This window comes from Bubalus kerabau, chromosome 3 (assembly GCF_029407905.1).
Source record: "Bubalus kerabau isolate K-KA32 ecotype Philippines breed swamp buffalo chromosome 3, PCC_UOA_SB_1v2, whole genome shotgun sequence".
Classification (NCBI taxonomy): domain Eukaryota; kingdom Metazoa; phylum Chordata; class Mammalia; order Artiodactyla; family Bovidae; genus Bubalus; species Bubalus kerabau.
The window spans coordinates 115,403,102-115,426,261 of record NC_073626.1 but is presented as its reverse complement, the minus strand read 5'-3'; the positions used below and the strand labels follow the sequence as shown (position 1 = coordinate 115,426,261).

The 23,160-nt window shown below is 38.3% G+C and overlaps 2 protein-coding genes across 3 annotated transcripts in view; one reads left to right on the top strand and one right to left on the bottom strand.

The window, feature by feature from the left end:
- Positions 1 to 830: 830 nt before the first annotated feature.
- On the bottom strand, positions 831 to 1,243 carry LOC129647293 (translation machinery-associated protein 7-like). Its single transcript, XM_055574442.1, has one exon. It carries the CDS (start codon positions 1,241 to 1,243, stop codon positions 974 to 976), a length of 270 nt encoding a protein of 89 aa, XP_055430417.1. The 3' UTR covers positions 831 to 973.
- Positions 1,244 to 2,333: 1,090 nt separating this feature from the next.
- UBXN4 (UBX domain protein 4) overlaps positions 2,334 to 23,160 on the top strand; it is a 30,996-nt gene continuing 10,169 nt past the window's right edge. The window contains exons 1-9 of one of the 2 annotated variants that reach the window (XM_055572710.1): positions 2,334 to 2,483; positions 9,860 to 9,962; positions 12,531 to 12,559; positions 13,232 to 13,350; positions 13,996 to 14,170; positions 17,691 to 17,784; positions 20,927 to 20,981; positions 21,720 to 21,884; positions 22,593 to 22,720. In XM_055572710.1, coding sequence (XP_055428685.1) covers positions 9,883 to 9,962; positions 12,531 to 12,559; positions 13,232 to 13,350; positions 13,996 to 14,170; positions 17,691 to 17,784; positions 20,927 to 20,981; positions 21,720 to 21,884; positions 22,593 to 22,720 — 845 coding nt within the window. In that variant the 5' untranslated portion in view covers positions 2,334 to 2,483; positions 9,860 to 9,882. Of the gene's footprint in view, positions 2,484 to 2,539; positions 2,807 to 9,859; positions 9,963 to 12,530; positions 12,560 to 13,231; positions 13,351 to 13,995; positions 14,171 to 17,690; positions 17,785 to 20,926; positions 20,982 to 21,719; positions 21,885 to 22,592; positions 22,721 to 23,160 lie in introns of those variants that run through there. The other variant, XM_055572709.1, reaches the window with a different exon arrangement.

The following is a 23,160-nucleotide window of genomic DNA, read 5'->3' as shown; positions in this document are numbered from 1 at the left end:
AGTTCAGTTCAGTTGCTCAGTCATGTCCGACTCTTCATGACCCCATGAATCGCAGCACGCCAGGCCTCCCTGTCCATCACCAACTCCCGGAGTTCACTCAGACTCACGTCCATTGAGTCAGTGATGCCATCCAGCCATCTCATCCTCTGCCGTCCCCTTCTCCTCCTGCCTCCAATCCCTCCCAGCATCTGAGTCTTTTCCAATGAGTCACATTAGAAATAATTAAAGATATTATTCTACTGGAAGGGTATATATGTTGATCAAATTTTAAGGAAACTATTTAAAGTTGATGTTGAAATCAACTCTAATTCTTCCTGAGGAATGATATCCTCTGTAAATAGCAACTGTCTGTAATCAGCATTATGTTTCAGTTTATAAGAACACTACATAAGAGGCCTGATTGGAAAAAAGCAAGTAAAAATCAGAATGCAATCTCCTAGCTATCTTTAGGTTAAATACTTGTAGGAAAGGGGTATTTTCAGATGTAGCCCTTCCTTAATCCTTCAAAGATTGTCAAATGCCTGTGCTGCTGGAGGATAAATTAAGTGATGTAGGATGTACAATATAATAGCCTATGCAACTTTAAATAAACCATAGAAACCTTTAGCCAATAGCTATTAGAGACCGTGTAATTTCATGAAAGTATTAAATTTGAAATCAGTTTTCATTTTAATGGCAACCAACCACAAAGTGCTATATCTTGATAATAGTACTCTGTCATGTATCATGGTAAACAAAATTATTTATTCACTTTTGCATTACTATGAAAAGTAGCTGGAAAAGAAATCATTATCTATTCTCTGCTTCTGACTTTTTTTTTTTTTTTACAAAAGTTTATTCTTAAATATACAATAGGTTTCAAGACAACACTTCATTCTAGCTATAGGTCACAACAGATATTACGGCAGGGAATCCAGGTGTTTAAACAGGAATGGAACTAAGGATCATCATTGCCTCAGGCACAAGGAACAGCTTACTTTTTGCCAGATTTCTTAATTCCACCAGGGGCCAGCGGGCCTTTCCCCACGGCCTTTGCTTTTAGTTCCTCGAGTTTCTTCTGCTCCTCCTTCTGCTTCTGCTCGAATGCCTTATCTTCCTCGTCCATCTCCTTGGCTTGGTTCTTGGGCTGCTTCAGGGGCTTCTTGCCACCTTTGGGGCCCGACGTGGCACCTGCCGCCCCTTCCCCAGGCGCTTCCACCAGAAGCCCTGACTTAACTTTTGAAAGCAGCTGTAGCAACAGCATAGCTAAGTGTTTTGAGGTTTGTAATGATCTCTAACCAATGACCTTACTCAAGGTCTGCATTCAACCATAAACTCCCCTCAGGTACACGGGCTGTATGGTATTACATAACGTGACTGTTGTATTTCTTTTCTTCAAGGTCGAGCTGATAAATTAAGTTCAATAGAAATCAAAGCCTTGTAGTAAATCCCTACACACCCCATTAAGTTTCATACCAAGAGACACCCATCTACAATAGCCACTAATCATAATAGAGAATTACGTCATTGCACTAGGCAGAGTTCCATCCGGGTCGAGGATGATTTCCTCTTATTTAAGGTCTCCAAAAGAAGAGCATCTTCCAATGGGTAGCACCATTTCTCCTTCTCTTTATAGACTATGAAGAGGCTCTCACGGTGGACCCCTTAGCCGTACCCGGCAAACCACAATTAACATTTCCTACAATATTAACATTGTCAGACTTTATTTTGGGGGGCTCCAAAATCACTGCAGATGGTGACTGCAGCCATGAAATTAAAAGACGCTTACTCCTTGGAAGGAAAGTTATGACCAACCTAGAGAGCATATTCAAAAGCAGAGACATTACTTTGCCAACAAAGGTCCGTCTAGTCAAGGCTATGGTTTTTCCAGTGGTCATGTATGGATGTGAGAGTTGGACTGTGAAGAAAGCTGAGCACCGAAGAATTGATCCTTTTGAACTGTGGTGTTGGAGAAGACTCTTGAGAGTCCCTTGGACTGCAAGGAGATCCAACCAGTCCATCCTAAAGGAGATCAGTCCTGGGTGTTCTTTGGAAGGAATGATGCTAAAGCTGAAACTCCAGTACTTTGGCCACCTCATGCGAAGATTGACTCATTGGAAAAGACTCTGATGCTGGGAGGGATTGGGGGCAGGAGGAGAAGGGGATGACAGAGGATGAGATGGCTGGATGGCATCACCGACTCGATGGACGTGTTTGAGTGAACTCCGGGAGTTGGTAATGGACAGGGAGGCCTGGCGTGCTGCGATTCATGGGGTTGCAAAGAGTCGACCACGACTGAGCGACTGACCTGAACTGAACTGAACTGAACTGAACAATAGTAAAAGGACCAAGCCAAGACTACAATTCCCGTCATGCATCGGGAAGGCGCCACCGACGCTATTTAGCGATTAGTCATTCTTCCCTACGCCTCCTTCTATTTCCGTGACTACAGCGCCTTGCGGCCTCGCGTGCGCGCGCACACTCCGACTTGCCAACGAGACAAGGTACGGGGGCGCGGCGCTTACGCCGACGTGTGGCGTCACGTGTCTCGGGGTGCGCCTCGCCTGCGCGCTTACGCCCGTCCAGTGGGCCGCTGACGGGCTTGCGCGCCTGTGCGGAGCCGGAGGCGGGGTGCGGGCCGGCTGGGGCTGCGGGGGCCGCGGAGCCAGGCGACGGAGAGGGCGGGGCCAACTCCGGGACCGCGGCGACAATACACCGAGCGAGCGCCTCGGCCCGAGGGCAGCGATGCTGTGGTTCCAGGGCGCCATTCCGGCCGCCATCGCGTCGGCCAAGAGGAGCGGCGCGGTCTTCGTGGTGTTCGTGGCAGGTGAAGGAGGCGAGGGCCCGAGATGTGGCACGGACACCCCCTCCGGCCTACCTCCAAACCCAGGGGCCCCCAGCCTTTCCTCCGGGCCCCAAGAGGCCCGGCTGCCAGTCCCTGGCGTCTCAGCGCCTGCCCCGTCCGTTTGGAGTACACCTGGCCTGACCCCCACCCATCGCTTTTCCCGGCCGCCCTGCGGGAGGCACGGTCCCGGCCTCGCCCCCAAAACGCGCCGAGCCCCGCCGTCACAGTGCGGGGCGAGGGGACCGGTCGAGCAGGCCCTAGCCGCCCTGCTCGCGGTCGAGCCTGACTCCGCGCCGCCTGCGGAGTTGGCACCCGCAGACGCCACAGTCGCCTCCTGGCGCCCCCGACGGAGTGCTCCACTTGGAGAGACCCACTTGGAGAGACTTTAACTCCCGTATAGTTAGTGTGTAGGTGAGGAGAGAGACGGGCCCTAAGACAGGCCGTTTTGCTTGTAATTAGTTGTGGACTTTCAGGAAGAAAGCTGTGTCATCGGTAATCAACAAAGAGAAACCACCTGATGTTCACTGTTACTGGCTTTCGTGTGTTCCTGAAACGTAAACTCTTGAGGTCTATATAAATCGGATTTTTTTTAATGCCATAGGAGTGGAGAATCTAATATGAAATAATTTGCAAGTAGATTGTTTTTTAACCGTTTGTTTCGAAGTAGACACGCAAGCATTGATTCTTTTTATTGTCTAACTAGCTTAGCAGCAGTAGCAGCAGCAGTATCATAGATACAGTTTTAGAATGTGTACTAACTCATCTATTCTGTGTTGCTCTGGGTTATTTTGCTCCGTATTTTATTACTGCAGTCTTCTAGATTTGCAGTACACTTGTGCCTCTGTGAAGTTTTGCTGATCCTCATTACCTGAACCGAATTAGTATTTGCGACTACCGTTAATTTGAGGTGCACTATTTCAACTATTTGTGTTTAATAACGGTCTGTTCATTATTAACTATGGCTTGGAAGGCTCGGTAATAACTCTGCAGCTTTATGCACTGTAGTGAAGAGCAAGTTGCTGAAATATGAGTTTCACAACATTTGAAATTTTGAATTGTTTTAAATTATGGTAAAATTTTAACTCATTGCTGTTAATTAGAAGAGCTGGAGTAGTTCAGATTCTTTTATGCTGTTTTTTTAGAGTTATATTTCACATAATAAGTAACTGCTGTAAACCTGTAAGAAAATAAGTGGATTAAAAATGAAAGGAAGGGCTTCTCAGGTGGCTCAGTGGTAGAGAATCTGCCTGCCAATGCAGGAGACACAAGTTCAGTCCTTAATAGTGGAAGATCCCACATGCCCCGGAGCAATTAAGCCCATGGGCCCCAACTACTGAGCACACTCCCCGCAGCTACTGAAGCCCACCGGCGTAGAGCCCGTGCTGCGCAATAAGAGAAGTCACCCAATGAGAAGCTTGTGCATTGCAACTAGAGAGCCGCGTCCACTCTCCAGGAAGAGAAAAGAAGCCTAAGCCCAGAGCAACAAGGAAAACTCAGCACTGCCGTAGATAAATAAAATCATAAGAAAAGGGAAAGGAAAGCTAATGATACTGAATATGCTCATTAAGAGTGCAGTAATAGTTATAACACCATTTTAAGTTGTGTTTTTCACATATACTCAATTGATCCTGGACGTTGGTAATACAGGATTTATCATGCCCATTTTATCCATGAGGAAACTTAGGTCCACAGCGGCTAAGTGACATACACCAGTGTCACAAAAAGAATATATCTCTTTTCTTGACAGATTTTTTTTATCAGCTTCCAAAAAAGTGTCTTTTTTGTTTCTCCAGAGGGAAAAAAAACATGTACGGACAGACGTTAGGTAGTTATACAACAGACCTTAGGTAGTTACTGAAATTGGTGTAGAAATCAGGAAATCTTTTATAGAGTTTGTTACAACCTTTCTGTTTTGTGACCAGGGGTGGAGCCCTCACCTCCTGCATTGGAAGAGGACAGGAGGAACTTTTCACCACTGGCCTGCCAGGGATGTCCCCAGTAGTCGTATTTTTAAACAGAAAGCACATTTGATCAGTGTCCAAAGGTTCCTTGAAGGCACTCTTGGACTAACCTGTTAATTTGAAAGAAATGCTAGGTTTAATTAACAAACATTTAGAAACCCATTTGGAAACAGTAGCACTAATTAGTACAATAGAAAAATAAAGTTATAGGTCTTTGGGGCTTTGTGTCAACAGGGAGGCCTGGCGTGCTGCAATTCATGGGGTCACAAAGAGTCCGACACGACTGAGCGACTGATCTGATCTGATAATATATACCTTATTCAATTTTAAGTTTTTCTGATGAGCATGTATCATGTAACATATGCTTTTAGAATATCGGTGACTGTTGAATGTTTGCAGGAGGACTATTAGCAGTCTGTGGAAAGAGTTGCTTCCACGTCACTTGACCCATTCAAATACCGTTAGTTTTTCTAGAGTTTTAGGAAGTTAGTCTCCAAGACTGGGTAGGGTGTGTAGACAGTGCAGTCATGAAATTGCAACACTTATAAGTTGCTTAGACCTTTATTCTTTTTTTTTTTTTTTAATGTATTTATTTAGTTGTGGCATGCAGATTTTTTTAGTTGCGGTATGTGAGATCTAGTTCCCTGATCAGGGATCGAACCTGGGCCCCCTGGATTGGGAACATGGAGTCTTAGCCACTGGACCACCAGGGAATTCCTTAGACCTTTATTCTTGACTTTGAAGAATATAGTCAGAACTCATGATTTTCTTAAATCTGAGACCTTGACAGTAATGTGCCAACTCACTGGAAAATTAAAAAGATAGCTTTATAGTTGGAAGGAAGTGGTTCATATAGCCACTCAAGTGGGAAACATTTTAGGCAGATTGTTTATGTTTTAGTGAAATTTTCATGGATTAATTAAAGAATATGTGGGATTACTGTTAAGAGACTGGAGAGGTTACTACTAGTTAAGTCAAACAAGTATTTTCAAATTATTATAGGTGTGTAAATTTAAAGAAACTGAAACAGGTTTTGATTCTTTTCTTGGGAATGTACAATAATTTGACAAGCATTCTGAAGCAGAGGTGTTTTGTCACTGGCTAGACAACTAAACACTGGTCACCGACTGATGGTTCTAGTTGGCTAAAATCTCCTTGACCAATGCTATTTAATGCCCCCCCCCCTTTTTTTTTTTGTTAAAATAGACCAAAAAGCCATTTGGGTTTAGTCCAGCTGAGTTTTTCTCTATTGAAATTCTTGGTTGTAGGGTCTGCAACTGCTTCCGAGTTTGTACTGCTCTTTTTAAGTGGCTTTACTTTGGGATACTGCTAACACCACCAGGAATGTAATGTTTTCTCCTGAAATCTTTGGCCCATCTAACTCCACAGCATAGTTCATAATTTGATCAAAAATAAGAAAGTAAAGATACCAAAGTTGGCAATTAAAAATCTCACCCAGTAGAGCTAAGGTAACTCTTGTTATGTAATTCCATTCAATCTTACATCTCTGTTGGTCAGGCAGCTGTTGTTGCCCTCCACTGAGTCATGAGCAGACATTGCTAATGGAGATGGAGCCCTTGAGAAGCTATCTGCATCAAACAGCCTAGGTGAGGGAGTGAAGAACATCAGCCTCAGGAGTGGCAGGTCCATCCTTCCAGCTGCCTACTTGACATCCCCATTTGGATGCCTCACAGGACTCTCAAGCCTGAAAGTATTACTGCTTGAATCTGTTCCCCACCCCCTGGTACTCTGCTGCTAAGTAAATGGCACCACCTTATATCCAGTTGGATAAACCCAAGCATGGAAGTCATCTTTGGACTCAACTCTTCAGTCTCATCTTGTTCCCTGGTACCTAGTGTTCACAACACTCATAACCATACAGCCCTTTCCCTCCACAGAAATTCCTTCTGCTTAGTGAACTTTTCTGGCTTGTGGCATGGTTTACCTCTTTCATCCTTCAGGTCTTACCTTAAATATCACCTCAGAGAGGGCTTCCCTGACTAATCTAAAGGGGTCTGTTTTTTCAGAGCATTTTTACCACAATTATAGTTTACCAAACAAGTACTTTTTTTAGATTTTAAGCTCCACTGAGGGCATATAGTATCTCATTTGTTTTATATTTAGTTAGCACAGTGCCTAGCACAATATAAATGTGAAGTAAAATAGTGAATGTATGAAAGAAAGAATGAATAAAAATAACCCCTTACACCTCACAGCCTTCTCTAAGTGTATTAAGGATGTTCCTTTGTAGCTATTTTCTAGGTTGATAATCTTGTCATTTACTTGGAATCTTGCAGCTCTCGTCACCCCATAGTGTCTGAAGACATGCTCAGAATGATCTCATGGCAAATCATAGTTTTCCTGTCTGCTGCTTCAACATCTAGGCGTCTGCTAATGGGCATTCTTTTGGTCTTGGTCTGTGCATGCATTCTATCCCTGTCTACTTTTCCATGGCCATATATCTCAAGCCCCTTATTACTGAATAGTCCTGAATCTCATTTCACAAAAGATGTTTTCAGCCATGTAGCATTAGTCAGGTTTTGTAGGCATGCCAAGATTCTATACCAGAAATTTAGTTATTCATTCTACAAAACACTTATTGAGAGCCTGCTGTACTCCAGCTATTTACTATATACTAGATTCTGTTGTAGATGTTTGAGTTATATCAGTAAATAAGAAGGAAAACAGTTCTTGCCCTCATGGAGCATGAGTTCTAGTGGAAGGAGACAGACAACAAACAGTAAACGTGATAAGGAAAGCAAATCGTCTGTTAGAAGGTTATAGTATTACAGAAAAGAAAGTGGGAAATGCGGAAGCTTTGGAAATATCTGAAGTGTGTCATTTTATTTTTGCTGTGCTTTGTGGCTTGTGGGATCTTAGCTCCCAACCAGGGCTCAAACCTGTGCCCCTGCAGTGAAAGTGCCGGGTCCTAACTACGGACCCCCAGGGAATTCCCTGATCTGACTTTTTAAAAGAGGATGGTGCGTTAAGAGTAGACTGAGCAGGGAGACCACTTTGGAGGCTATTGTAATCATTATGTCAGAATATGATACTCCAGATACATTCCAAATATTCCAGATATATTTTGGAGATAGCATCAACTGAAGGCAAAAATAACTAAACTTTGGTCTGAGAACTGAAAGGATGGTGTTATCAATATCAGATAACTGAGATGGAGAAGACTAAGGGTAGATTAAATTGAGGAAGGGGAACACACATAGGAAGAAAACAACTTACAAAAGAGTAGGTATAGAAAGCTCGCATTTTTGTAAAGCAAAAAGTGTGCCAGGACATGGAAGCAACCTAGATGTCCATCAGCAGATGAATGGATAAGAAAGCTATGGTACATATACACAATGGAGTATTACTCAGCCATTAAAAAGAATACATTTGAATCAGTTCTAATGAGGTGGATGAAACTGAAGCCTATTATACAGAGTGAAGTAAGCCAGAAAGAAAAACATCAGTACAGTATACTAACACATATATATGGAATTTAGAAAGATGGTAACAATAACCCTGTGTACGAGACAGCAAAAGAGACACTGATGTATAGAATGGTCTTATGGACTCTGTGGGAGAGGGAGAGGGTGGGAAGATTTGGGAGAATGGCATTGAAACATGCAAAATATCATGTATGAAACGAGTTGCCAGTCCAGGTTCGATGCACGATACTGGATGCTTGGGGCTGGTGCACTGGGACGACCCAGAGGGATGGTATGGGGAGGGAGGAGGGAGGAGGGTTCAGGATGGGGAACACATGTATAACCTGTGGCGGATTCATTTTGATATTTGGCAGAACTAATACAGTTATGTAAAGTTTAAAAATAAAATAAAATTAAAAAAAAAAGAAATTAAAACAAAAAAGTGTGATCTGAAAACATAGCTCTGCTAACCTTAGAAATATTTTTCAGTGACTTAACTCTGATAAGTTTCCCTTTGCCCATCAATAAATGGTTATGCCAAAATCTGCCAAGATGTTACAGGTCTAAAATGGAAATAATCTCTTGATGGGTGTAATTTTTAAAATATTTTGTCATTGAGGTATTGCATACAGTATATTAAGTAAAATATATTCAGTGAACAGCTAGATGAATTTTTATAGATGAATACACTTGAGTAAGATCAACATTTCTTATCATATGACATCGCTTATGCAGAATCTAAAAAAAATGATACAAATGAATTTAGTTACAAAATAGAAATAAACAGAAACTGAATTTATGGTAACCCGGGGTGGGGTGGGGGGAAGGGTGGGTAGGGATAGATTGGGACTGACATGTATACACACTACTGTATTTAAAATAGACAACCAGTAAGAATCTGCTGTATAGCACAGGGAACTCTGCTCAGTTTTCAAGAGTAACCTAAGTGGGAAAAGAATTTGAAAAAGAATAGGTACAGGTATATGTATAATTGAAAAACTTTGCTGTACACCTGAAACTGACACAACATTGTTAGTCATATATATATATAAACATTTCCAAGACCCTGGAGCCTCCTTCATCCTCTTTCCCACTCCTTCATCCTCTTTCCCAATCAGTAGTACCTCCACCAAGGTGGCATGCATGCATGCTCAATTCTGTCACCATAGATTAGTTTTGGATCAGCATACCTTTTATAACTGGCATACCTCTAACAAAAGGCAGGTGCAAAACTGCAAACAGAATCACACCTGGCTTCTGTCTACCTTGGAGGGATTCTGGAGAATAAGTGGTGTGTGTGTGGAGGACATTAAACTCAACAGAAAGATATTACATATAGGAAAAGTATTGTACCTTTGTTTTCTAAAATCATATGTACGAAAGCCAAAATAGACACATTTCTGCCCATGATTTGCATCATAATTTGGATGTCTTCATTTAGAAACACTTTGTATAACCTAAATACCAATATTTTCTTTTTCATTACTTTTTATTAATGTTAACACTTTATTTATGGAAAAATTCAGTTTTCAAATTTGGTAGAAAATAGTATTTGTGGGTTTGCATTTTATTTGAAGTTCCAGATTTACAGGGAAAAGAATCAGTAGATACTGGCCTTATGCTATAAGAATGCTTGAAATGTTTTACAGGTGATGATGAGCAGTCGACACAGATGGCTGCAAGTTGGGAAGATGAGAAAGTGACAGAAGCATCTTCAAACAGTTTTGTTGCTATTAAAATCGATACTAAAAGGTTTGCTTATGTTTTGCTTATCTTTACTCTTGCAATTTAAAAAAAAAATTTTTAACCATTGTCCCTGGTTGTGATTTATGATTTATACTCTTGAACTATAAGAATGTTGATTTTTGTCTAAGGCGTTCTGAGGGCTTATATTCTGATTGCCATTTTTCAAATTTCTTCTTATATCATTGAAAAACTGATAAATTCTTGGTCTACCAAGCAGCTATGTGACATACACCCGTAATGCAAAGGAACTGTGATCCTCAGATTCTAAAAACTTGGAAGTAATTGTAAACAATATATTAAATATCTCTGAAAGGTTATAACCACTCTTTTGGATCCTGTTTTTGAAAATGGAGTCATTTAATTCAGTAAAAATAAGAGCATTTATAGGTGCATCATAGTTCCTGATAACCACAAGTCTGTTTCATTTGTGAATATATCCCTCTTCCCCCATTAAAATTCATGTGTGTGTGATGGAAACTTTCAAGCATACACAGCAGTGTTTGAGTAGTGTAATGAACCCTGCCCCCCACCTTGTCAGCTGCTTTGACAGCTGTCACCTCTTGGTTAGTCTTGTTTCATCTTTTCCCCCACCCATTTGAACCCATCCCATATAATTTTGAAATAAATCTCAGTCATCATATCATTTCATCTATCAGTATTTTGGTATGTCTCTGGAAGATAAGAATTCTAAATTTTTTAACATAATACTTCAAAAATTAATCTTAATTTCTTAATATCAAATACCTACCACATGTTTACATTTTCAGTTGTTTCATCAGTCAGGTTTTATTATTAATTTATTACAGTTTGTTTGGTTCAGGATCCATAAAGATCTACACATTGTGATGCGTTGGTCTCTGTCAGGCTCTTTTCTCTGGAGGCTTCGCCTCTGGGTCTCCCTCTCTGTCTTTTTCTTTGCAGTCTATGTTTTCGAGAATCCAGGTGATTGTTACATAGTTTCCTGCAGTATAGGCTTTGTCCATTGTAGTCCTGTCAGTGTCATTTAGTTTATTACTCTGTCCTCCATTTTCTGTAAATTGACATTTGGATTCAGGTTTTTCCCCCCACTTAAGACGACTTCTTAGATGGTGGTATGTCTTCCATTCTTCTGTGACAGGGTACATAATGCTCTGTTGTTTGTCTTTATGATGTTAGCCACAGCCATCAGTGATGAATGCCTGGAAAAATTTTAAAGTGGGATTTCTGTTCTTTTGGTATTAATAATATCAAAATGAAAATTACCATCAACATTAGGATAGAAATTTACCTGGAAGTTTGTAAACTTTTTATTAAAATTTTTTTCATTAATAAAACATGAAGCAAATCATAGTACAGTCTGCTTCACAATTGTTACTGAACATTTATTTATTGAGCTATAATTGTGTTTTTTTTTTTTTCCTTTTAAAGAGTCTATCATATCATTGATATTGTCCATTCTCTTCCAGAAGCACCTTTTAGAGTCAGTAATGGCAGGAGGAATGTAGGGGTTTGTTGGGAATGTGGAGGAAATGAGAATTTCAGAATTGTTGTGATTTATATACAGACTGATATATCTAGCATTTTAAAAACAAATTTCTATTAGCAGATGCAGGAGTACTTGTGTATAGTGCTGGTTGACGGTTGTTTCATTATGGACAGCCGGATGGGATCTAGTATGTCTTTTAAATTATGAAAAGTAAATTTAATTTATTATATAATAATAAAGCTAACGTTCTAGGAACATGTTAGTATATTCTTACTTATGGAGGTATCTTGCATTGAAAATAGATTGTTAGAAAATGTATCAAAAGTTTACAGTGGTTATAGCTGAGAAAGTAGGATTCTTGATAATATTTTTCTTTATAGTTTTCTTTTACATTTTCAGATGTTTTTATTATAATCATGTCTCAGATTCGGAAAAAGACAAAGCAAATTTCTGGTTCTTTGAAGCATTGATTTGGTTCTTGGAATTACTCATCTACATTTATCAATATCTTTTATTACTGTTATAAAGTCTCTCTCTCCCATCCCTGTCCCTAACCACTCTTTGGAAGAAACCAAATCTAGAGAATACCATTGTTTTCCTCTCCCTTTTTTTTTTTAACAAAAATGATAGTAGTTTGACATACTTTTTTTTCTTTTCCGTCTTTATATTTGCATGATTCATCAGTTTTTAACTGGTGGATATTTAGGTTGTTTTGAGTCCTTTCATATTACGAAGTATTGCATTATCACTTGCACAAGTAATTCATAGGTATTAATATCTTCTTATTACAAGCTACAATATTGTATTCAGAAACACATGCTGCTGAGGAAGCAACATGGCAGATACTAAGGTGATTTTTAGGTACCACATCTGACCACTAGTTTGTGGTTTGCAAGAGCAAGTATCTCTCTAATTTGAAAATTATAAAACCCAAAATGGTCTGTGAGATAAGGGATACATTTTTCCTCTTTCAGTTGATAGCTATGAAAGGAACTTGTAGTTTCAGAAAAATACTTGTAATTGGTACAGTACATTTTTATAAAAACAACTCAGTATTTGGGAAATACTTACATTCATCTAGTGATTTTTTGTTTGATTTTGTTTTACAGTGAAGCCTGCCTACAGTTTTCACAGATCTGTATCCTTTCCATGAAGAATCAGTTGTATATATATGAATATTGCTTGAGGATTTACCTTTCTTTTGGTTGATGCATGACAATTAGAAATTACTAGTTTTTATTCAGGAACTGATGAATTCTTGTTTATGGAAGCTTTATATTGCTGGTTGTCCTTTAAGACAGTGCACTGTATCAAATGGGGTCATGGGGGGTTTGTTGTCATTGTTGTTGTTTGCCTGTGAGGTGCAGCATATGGGATCCTGCAACCAGGGATCCCAGGGATGGAATCCATGCCCTCTGGAGTGGGAGTACAGAGTCTTAACCACTGGATTGCCAGGGAAGTCCCCTTGGGGAGCTTTTTAAAATTGCAATTACTATAGATGGAAATCAATATGATGCAGTTGGAATGTTATTTAATAGAAGTAGCTGGCAAGAGATAAGATAGATGTAAAAGTCATGACAGAAGGGAATGTAATGAGTGTTTTCCACTTATATATATGCAATAGAAATAAATCATAATTCATGTATCACATGTACTGCAGGAATAGTGATAAACTAGTTGAAATTATTTTGTAAACAGGTTAGCTTATTGTGAAATTCACAAAGATTATTTTGCTTTTTTTAATCAGTAGTGTTTAATAAAATTATTCCCTTGTTTCTCATGAGTTGTTAGACTTGATAACACTGTGCAGATCCTGTAGTGTGTGTTCCCTCCAGTTTTTTTATTGGAGACAGTGGAATTCCTTTGGAAGTAATTGCAGGAAGTATTTCTGCAGATGAACTTGTTACCAGAATCCACAAAGTCCGGCAGGTGAGAAGGAACAGAATTGGTTCTTTGTATAAACATTGGAAAATGATCTGTCAAGAACTTGACATTGGAATATTTTTGGAGTCACTCTAAATATTCAGGAACTAGCCATGCTATTAAACTTAAAACGTAGTTAATACTGTCTTTCTGGACTGATTTTCAAAACCACTTTACGAAGTTAGAGGTGCCTATACATGAGTGACTTCTTATTCTCCCTTCCCTTTTCCTCTGTCACCCAAGCACACAAGGTAGTCACTATTACTTTATTGCAAGAGAGTATTGCTCTCAGATTAAGGTCCTTAACAGTATATTACTTGACTTGTTTTATGGATCTTACTCAATTTCTCACTTCCATCCACTTTGGGCATATGGCTAATACAACTTGTAACCTTTTTCCTTGAATTATCATTTTAAGAAAAATCAACAGTGTGCTTTAAAAATCTTTTAATGCTCTTGTCACCTTGCTGTTGAATTCCGTAGTATAATTATGTCATGTTTAGGACTATACATTTTAGATTGATTTACTTGGAAGGTTCAGTACTTCTCACTTCTGTGGAGTATAGATTGATTTCCTCATTTTTGGTCTCATATACCATGGTAAATTTAGATTCTTACCTGTAATTAAAATCAGTGTTTTTTTCTCCTTAGATGCATTCATTAAAAGGTGAAGCATCATTGGCAAATGGCAGCCAATCAGAAGGTTCAGTCTCTACTCCATCTGCCTCATTTGAACATAACAACACTTCTGAAAACTGTCAGTCCAGAAATGTAGAGCTCTGTGAGACGCCATCCACTTCTGATACAAAATCAGATTCTGCAACAGGTAATTTTTAGTGTACCCTTTTGGGTACACTAAACACTCTACTTCACTTTGAAGACTGTGGATTAATGTTTTTAAAAATGAAAATACTGTATTTTTCCCCTTCACATTCACTTAATTTAAAATTTACGGACAGTTTTAGATACATATGTTTGTCATTTAGTGGAAGAAGGAGATAAAGTCAGTGACTCTGTCCTTCAAACCCAAATAGGTAACAGTTCAGAACAGCTGATAGTAGTAATTTCTGCTACTGTGCTGTGGTTCAGGGACTATCATTATGACATTCATCAGTTTTGTAAATCTCTTCTCAGCCAGAGGATTTTGAAAGGTCCAAATGAACTGATGTATTTGGAATTATTTTTGTTAGCCTATAGAGTACTGTACACATTTAAGAGAATTGTATTTGCACTTTTAAAATTAGAATTAAAAGTTAATTGTAAAATAGAGCTTGTAGCAATAAGAGTTGTGACTGCAGAGGGGTTGACAGAAAAGGCAGAAATTCTATACAATATTTTAAGGATCATGTACAATCAGTTGTTTTGTATAGTATAGCTTTGTATCAGGCAATGTAGGGTTAGATACAAAGCGAGAATATTATTTTTTTTTTTCTATTTATTTTTGGCTGCATTGGGTCTTCATTGCTGCTCCCAGGCTTTCTCTAGTTGTGGTGAGCCGGGGCTGCTCTTTAGTTTTAGTGCACAGGCTTCTTATTGCAGTGGCTTCCCTTACTGCAGAGCATGGGCTCTAGGGCATGTGGACTTCAGCGCTTGCAGCTCATGGGCTCTAGAGCGCAGGTGCACAGTTCCTAGTTGCTCCAAGGCATGTGGAATCTTCCTGGAGCAGGGATCGAACCTGTGTCTCCTGCATTGGCATGTGGGTTCTTAACCATTGGACCACCAGGGAAGTCTAAGAAGTACTTTTAGATTAGTATCTTAAAAGGTGATCCTGCTCTAGCTCCTGTATAGATAATCGTCAAGCCTGTATTTGAATATATTTAATGAGAGGAAGCTCATTACCTTGCTAGGAATCTTGTTCTGTTGTTGAACCCTTTAGGTTTTAGCAAAATTCTTCCCCATATTCGATGTTCTATAATTTCCCATTAACTTTAGTACTATTTAAAGAGTTACACATAACACTCTGGATTCTGTTATATTCCCACAAAGAGCGTTCTTGTGTTTGGTTTAATAGGTAAATAACTTGGTTAGGCTCAGAGTGTTATACTCTCTTATCTGAGGTGAGTAGCAACTCTAATCTTAGTTCTTTGTAGTTTTTTTGTTTGTTTGTTTAGCTTTATTATGGAAAATTTTAAACATACAGAAGTAGAGAAAATAGTATAAGAAATCTCATGAACCCATTGCCTATCTTCCAACTATTTTTAACTCATGGCCAATATTGTTTCATCTGTGCTTCCTTTCCATATCTCCTTGCCACTTATTATTAGGATACACTTAGGCATTATATCATTTCATCTTTAAAAATGTTGATATTGGGACTTCCCTGATGGCCCAGTGGTTAGGACCTCCCCCGTGTTCTCACTGCCAAGGTCCCAGCAGCATCACAAAAAAAAGTATCTTAAAAAGCATTTTAGAAAATGTAAATAGAATGTGATTATCTCTTATGAATCTTGGAAACCTTAACATTGATTCTTTTTTATCATTAATTAGGCAATATTTATATTTACACTAAATTTTCCAGTTTTGAGTTGGAGTCCAATATATCATTATTAGTCAGTGATTTTCATAGATTCCCACTGTCATCAGTGGTTTTCTTCTATAGTTTACTGCAGTCTGGATTTGGTACATCCCTATGATAATTTGTAAAACTTCCTCTAAATTGGAAGTAATACTGCAGGCTGGTTTTAGTTGTTGAAGTCAGGTTTATTCTTTATTCTTTTTTGTCACAACTACTTTATGGGTGTTGCTGTGCATTTTTATCAGGAGATAAGTTATGCATGATAATCCAATTGTCTTTAAACCTAAAGACAGAACCTCCTCTAGTAATTTTACTGTGTTTGGATTTTTATCAGTTGTTTTAGCTGATTGCCATCCATTTTTCTTTGTTTATGAGTCATAGATCCACCTCACTAATTGTTATACACAACACTTTTTTTCAGCTTGTTCACAGGTTATTTTCAGAAGTTTTCTTAAGTATTTTTTGCTAATATCTAATGACCTTGACATTCATTTTACTTACTAAAGAAAACATTAATTTCCTATAGAACACACACTGGCTGCTAGAGGTTACCATTTCTTACTCAAGGGTTGCATTCATGATATGCTAGTAAATATTTAACAAAAGTTTTTTGTAGCGGGGGAGAAGAGCCCTCATTTGTAGTGTTTACTAATTTCCGAAGTGTAAATAATCCTTCTGTGGCTGATTTCAAGTTATGTAGGTGATGCACTGAATGTCAGGGTAGGAGTACATGCATACAAAGCATTGATTCTACTTAGTAATTCTAATATTCCTATTACTGCTGTGATAACTGAATCACTTCGTGCCAGTCCTAGTACAAGTTTCAGTCTTGTGCTTCTGTAGCACGTATTTCTCCTAACAAGTCTATGCAGTTTTTTATAGGTAAGGTAGTGAGATTGAATAACTTACTGAAGTGACAGAACAAGATTTAACCCAGACTTTGTTGCTCTGCAGTCCGTACTGTTTCAAAGATCAAACATATAAGGAATAATTAAGTTGATAGTGAGTGATAAGGAAGGAAATAGCAGAGGTTTAGAAAGGGAGTACCAGACCATAGCTATCCTCTACCGCAGACCAGGACAAAATTCTGTCCTTCAAGAAACCCTTAAAAGAATATTAGTGTATGAAATATTCGGTATGAAAAGCTTCTCTAGGAATCACTGTGGTCCGAAGAAGCAGATCCCATGGGTCATCATAACGTTAGTAATACCCAGTATCATACTTGGCCTCTAGAGCTTCGCGCTTTTTTTTTTTTTTTTTTTTGCCGTGAGGCTTGTGGGACCAGGAATCTAACCTGTTCCCCCTGCAGTGGGACTGCTGAGTCCTAATCACTGGATCACCAGGAAATTCCCTAGAACTCTTCAAAACCATAACCACAGCCACATGTAGCATTTTTAATTAAAATTAAATACAGTTGAAAAAGTCTCTCACCTGCACTAGTTTATTACAAGTGCTCAGTAGCCACACGTGACTGACTAGTGGCTGCCCTAATGGATACCAAAGATACTGGACCCTGCTGCTTTCGAGCAGAGCCTGCCCCTGGCTAGGGCATGCTTATTCTGCTTTTGTTATATTCCCTCCTGCCAGATAAATATTTCTGCGTGTTTTATTTTGGTGGCTTTCAGCTGAGTAACTGCCTTATTTCCCACTTGTATACTGTTATTCCAGGTTCAAAATTGCAGAGTTAGTAATAGTTTATTTCTTATCGCCTACTCCATCCGTAGGGAAAAGATGTTTAAGAAACAAGATTGTTAACAGACGTTGTAACCCAAAAGATATATGTCTTTTTAAAAATAGGCATTCTTCTTTTTTTTTTCTTTTATTATTTAAGGGGGAGAAAGTTCAGGCCAGACCACTGTGTCTCAAGAGCCTAGTGGATGTTCAAATCAGAGACCTACTGAAGACCTCACCGTCAGAGTGGAAAGGTTTGCTTTTATTTTTAGACACAGTGTTTTGTTATTAATAGAGTGTGGTTTTCAGTTACTTCATTAATTTGAATTTGGGTTACTTCATTAATTTGAATTTGGGCTAAAATTACAAAAAATTTTAAAATTCTAGGTTGAAATTTTTTACTTCTTGACCAGCTTATTTGTATCCATAGAAATTATATTTTAGAAGTAAGAACTTGTGTATATCTCTGAAGTCATTGGTCAGCTTTAGGTATGATAATTTTAACAGTCCCTCTTTCACTAGTATTTTGGTATATGTGTTTCCATCTATCACTTCTGCTTTTATCTCTGTGTGTCACAGGATAAGTTCCAGATGGGCAGCCAATTTTATGACTGTGCACTGAGTCTGGGTTCTGCATATGTGGCTGTCTATTAAGTATCACATGCTGTTAGTCTGATAATCAAATTTCTGACTTTTTGTGGCTTCTAGTTTAGTACTGTCTAATGTTACAGTAGTTATTAAATCATAATCTTATACTATGATTCTTAAAAGGTACTTGAGTTAATGGTGAATGGATAAGCAGGAATATTTTAAAATATTGACTTAAAAATCACTCAGTGTTATATGGAAATTAAGAAAAACTACTTAGACTTGATATTTTCTTGTTGACATAGATATTATGGGGAACCAAGATTCATAATGATTGCTGTCATTGAGTTTTTGGGTTAGTTCATGGACGGTTCAGTATAAATGAGCTTCATTTTAGCAAAACCTCCCTCGATTTTGATTGTTCTTTATGAGTGTGGCAGGGCCAGGATCTGGTGGTGCACAGCAGGATAGACCTCTCACCGTGGAGAGAAATGGTGTGTGTCTGGAAGAAGAGCAGTGGGGAACGAGAGTTTCAGAGGCTCTTCCTCTTCTGTTTCTCTCTACTTTACTAACACCACATCCCTCACCATGCACCCTTACTTGCATCACCTTGGGATCCTAGAGTGAAGTGAGAACGAAAACTCAGGAAAGGATTTCGAGAATTGGAGGGAATGTGAAGAAACACAATAAAGGTAGCCCTTTATTGTGAGGTGGGATCAAGTGCTATTTAATTGCTGTGGGAAAGGGGAGCTTCTGTTGTTTAATCGTTTCCATTCTGGTTTGTTTGTGTTTTTTTTTTTTTAATACACCACATAAGTTGTAGGATCTTAGTTTTCCCCTATTAAGGATTGAACTCAGACCCTTGGCAGTGAGAGCTAAGAGTACTAACTAGTCGACTCCCAGAGAATTCTCCCAAATAGTTTGCATTCTTACATAAAGGGATGTCTACTAGTGTCTGCCTGTATGGTTCTGCAAATAGAATATAATAAGCCATTTTTAATTACAAAATAACAATATGTACACATACTGGTGTGTAAGTGTTACATAGGATAATGAGCCCCAGAAGATATTTGAAGACATGCACAAAATGCTTATACTAGTATCTGTGAAACTGGAATTAGAGGTTTCTTTGTTTTGGCCTCGGGTTGCCAAATTTTCTTCATTGAACATTATTACTTTTATAGTTAGCCTGGTCAGGACAGAGTGGTTTTAGAGTTGTTTGAGATTCCTTAACTGGAAAAAAAATTTCAAAGTGCTCTTAGAAGATACATACACCCAATTTTTAAAACAGCTTTTAAAAAGGAATTCTAATGTTGAAATTAGATAAAATGTTGAAAAGATCTTAATAATGAAACAGTTTTCACTGGGAAGTAACTATTAGCTGCTTGAGGTTTCAAAAATTTGAGCCATGATCACATAATTAAATCATATAAGCACTTCAAATTGTTGCTCATTACTGTATAGCTGTAGTGACTGTGTATTGATTATACCATGATTTATTTATCTGTTTTACTGATGATGGATGTTTGAATTATTTTCAGTTTGAGTTGGTTATGAATAGGATTGCTGTGAACATTCGTTTATTACATGTCTTGGTGAATGTATCTTTCGGGTATGTTTTCAGGAGTGGGAATTTCTGGGTTGTAGATGCTGGCTGAACAGTTTCCCAAAGTGGTTATACAAGTTTATAATTTCCCTTAGTAGTAAGATGTTTCATGGGTCCTTTTTTTCCCCTCTTAAAAGTGTTTCAGTTCATTTCTCTCGTAACTTTTTTTAGTGCACAGAATACTCCAGATTTATAGCAGAACCCTTTCATGTTGGGTCTTAAGTCCTTCTGACATCCTTTTTATGAAGAAGAAACCTGTGGACATTTGCTGAATTTTTCCTCTGGTGTTGCTGCGTTCTAGTGCACCATTCATTTTTCTCACCACATGCACCTAAACCTCATCATCTCTTTGGGGTTCTAAACCATCATCTTTGAACATCCCTTAGATTTCTGGCTGAGCTCTTCAGCTGAGTTTTAACAATTGCATGTGCCTGTGCAACCCAAACCCCTCTGAGAAAAAGTGCCATTAGTTTTTAAAAACTGAGATAAAATTCACATACCATAAAATGCAAAATGTATGCAGATTGGGTGGGTTTTTATATATTCACAAGGGTGTGGAACCATTACCACTGTCTACTTTCAGAATCGTTAGTTTTTAATTGATGAATTTCTCACAGTTCAAAATCAATTTTGGTGTTACTGGTCTTTATAAATATTAGCCTTCAGCTTTTTGCTTTTATCAATTCTGTGCTATATTCCTCTTCTATGTAAGAGGTAAAGCATTTTTAAGTCATTGATTTATATATATATATATTTTAAGACATTTTAAAATCAGTATCTGATTCTCTGGTGGGCCACTGGATTGGACTCTGTGCTTTTTCTGCCAAGACCTCAGGTTTGATCCCTAATTGGGGAACTAAGACCCCAAAAGCCACATGGTGTAGCCAAAAAAAAAAAAAAAAAAAAAGAATCAGCATTCAATAAATCGGGAACTCTAGTGGTATGTAGGAGGTAAGGCCCTTAGAGCTGGAGGGAGTCTTCTTATGGCTCCCCCTGATTCTTCTGGATTTTTTTCAGGGCCAGGGGCTAGGTAGAGAAGTTGTTGCTTAGCCTTTAGGAGCTTTTTTTGTTTGTCTCACATTTCCCCAGTTTTTAGCTAAAGAAATCTTCTAAATGTAATTTATTTCAATATAATGTATCTCAGTTAATGCATTTTTTAAAACTTTCTTAGTTAATGTATTTTTTAAACTTTTAAAATACAGACTAACCAAAAAACTTGAAGAAAGAAGAGAAGAGAAAAGGAAAGAGGAAGAACAGGTAAATTGATATGCCTAGTATTTTTTCCTGTTGCTTTCCATGAGGGAATGTTTGATTTCTTGTTTAGCTTGGCACATGGGATGACTTCCTGGTCCTGTAGTTCAACATTGCAGCACAGTAAGGGGCATTACCAGTCTTCTGTCGTAAAGTCACAGTGTGCACTTTTTTGTGATTTTTGGAAATTGCTAGGAATAAATTAGACCATCTTTTCTCCCTTTGCAGTGAATCTTTTACACTAAGAATAAAGGGACTTGAATTAAAATTGATTTGATGCAGATCAAAGTTTTAGTTCCTTTTTGTGAAAAAGAAATGGGTAGACATTTTGCTGAATATTTCCTCTGGTGGTGGTGTATTCTAGTTCACCATTCATTTGTCTTACACTGTGCACCTAAACTTCATCATCTCTTTGGGGTTCTAATATATGAAGGTTATATCTTCAGGCCAAATAAATGACTACTTTTTGTCCTTGGAGGGACAACCTGTAATTCTGTTGGGTTTTTTTTTTCCCCAAATTACATTGACCACATGATAATCTTTACAAAACCACTGGCAAAGACTTATAAATTGATAGGATTTGACCATTGACCCATGCTATTAATACATTCTACTAGACTCTTACATTTTGTGAAGTTGTTCTGTTCCTTTAGCTGTAGCCTACACCTGTGTACAAAATGGTATTGACAGAGGATTATTAACTTTTGTTTCTGGTTCATAAAACTTAGTTTTTCTTTAATTCAGAGAGAGATTAAGAAGGAAATTGAGAGGAGGAAAACTGGAAAAGAAATGTTGGATTATAAAAGAAAGCAAGAAGAAGAATTAACAAAAAGAATGTTAGAGGAAAGAAACAGAGAAAAGGCAGAAGATAGGGCAGCTCGAGAGCGTATAAAACAGCAGATTGCTCTGGTGAGTGTTGTTTATTTTTAATGCTTGACTCTAGAACGTTGGTGAAATTGTTTTCCCAGGCACAGTGTTTTTGGTTTACTACCAGACAGGGTGCACAGAAATAGTAGATTTTAGTGACCAGAGAATACTAATTCTCAGTTTTCTCTTACTAGAAATTGTCTCTCTAATTAAAATACAGTTAAGATTAAAACTGAGATAATCTTTTGAAGTAATTTTCCTCCATGTTATGTTATGAATTTTATCAGTAGTCAAAGATAGTTTTCAAGATTCCCCAGGGAAGAAGCCAAGAATTTGCTCCCTCACAGTCTCCTCTAGTCCTAAGCATTCTTTTTTAGGACATTCAAAGGATTTAGGCACATGAAGCTTAGGATGGTTTTGCATCAATTGGTTTTAGAATTAAGCGTTTGTAATACATATGAAAACCTCCTTTCTTAATATTGTTTGTTCATGTAATTATTCAGTAAATATATATTATCTACTGACCTTGTTCCAGGCTTGAGAAATAGTGACCAAAATCAAGTCCTTGTTTGTTTAACAATAACTGTGGTTCCTGACAGTTGATAAAACTAAAAAATGCCAGATCCAGCGTGATAAAGTTCATGTATGGTCTTAAGGAATTCACGCATATCTGTGTTCCATATGTTGGAAATGTGTAACTAGATCTTTCTGGCAGTGAAAGATAATTAATATCTAACAACTGTTTTCAAGGACCGTGCAGAGAGAGCTGCTCGGTTTGCAAAGACAAAGGAAGAAGTAGAAGCTGCTAAAGCTGCTGCCCTGCTGGCCAAACAGGCAGAGATGGAAGTCAAGAGAGAGACTTCCACAAAAGAAAGAAGGTACTTTATTTCTTGCTAAAGTGTATGGATGTATGTGGCAGCTAAGGAGAAAAGCAGTTGTGGGCTTCTCTTTAACACTGATTTATTCTGTGGCTTAATAAATAGTTCCAGAAGAATATACTGATCATTTGGCAGCTGCCAATGGTATTTGTCATTGAATGTGAATGTATAAACTTACAGTACTAAATACATGATGTTTTAAAGAAAGCAAAATCTCTTTCAAAAGACAAAAAGCACCTTCATCAAAATGGTTACAGTGATGATCTCACAGAGGATATAAAATGGTTGGATGGCATCACCAACTCAGTGGACATGAGTCTGAGCAAACTCTGGGAGACAGTGAAGGACAGGGAAGCCTGGTGTGCTGCAGTTGATGGGGTTGCAAAGAGTCAGACATGACTTAGAGATTGAACAACAGTGACATGTGTATGGGAATTCTT

What these genes read in the sequence shown, in the direction of transcription:
- LOC129647293 (XM_055574442.1), bottom strand. Translation starts at nt 1,243, where the DNA reads ATGCTGTTGCTACAGCTGCTTTCAAAAGTTAAGTCAGGGCTTCTGGTG.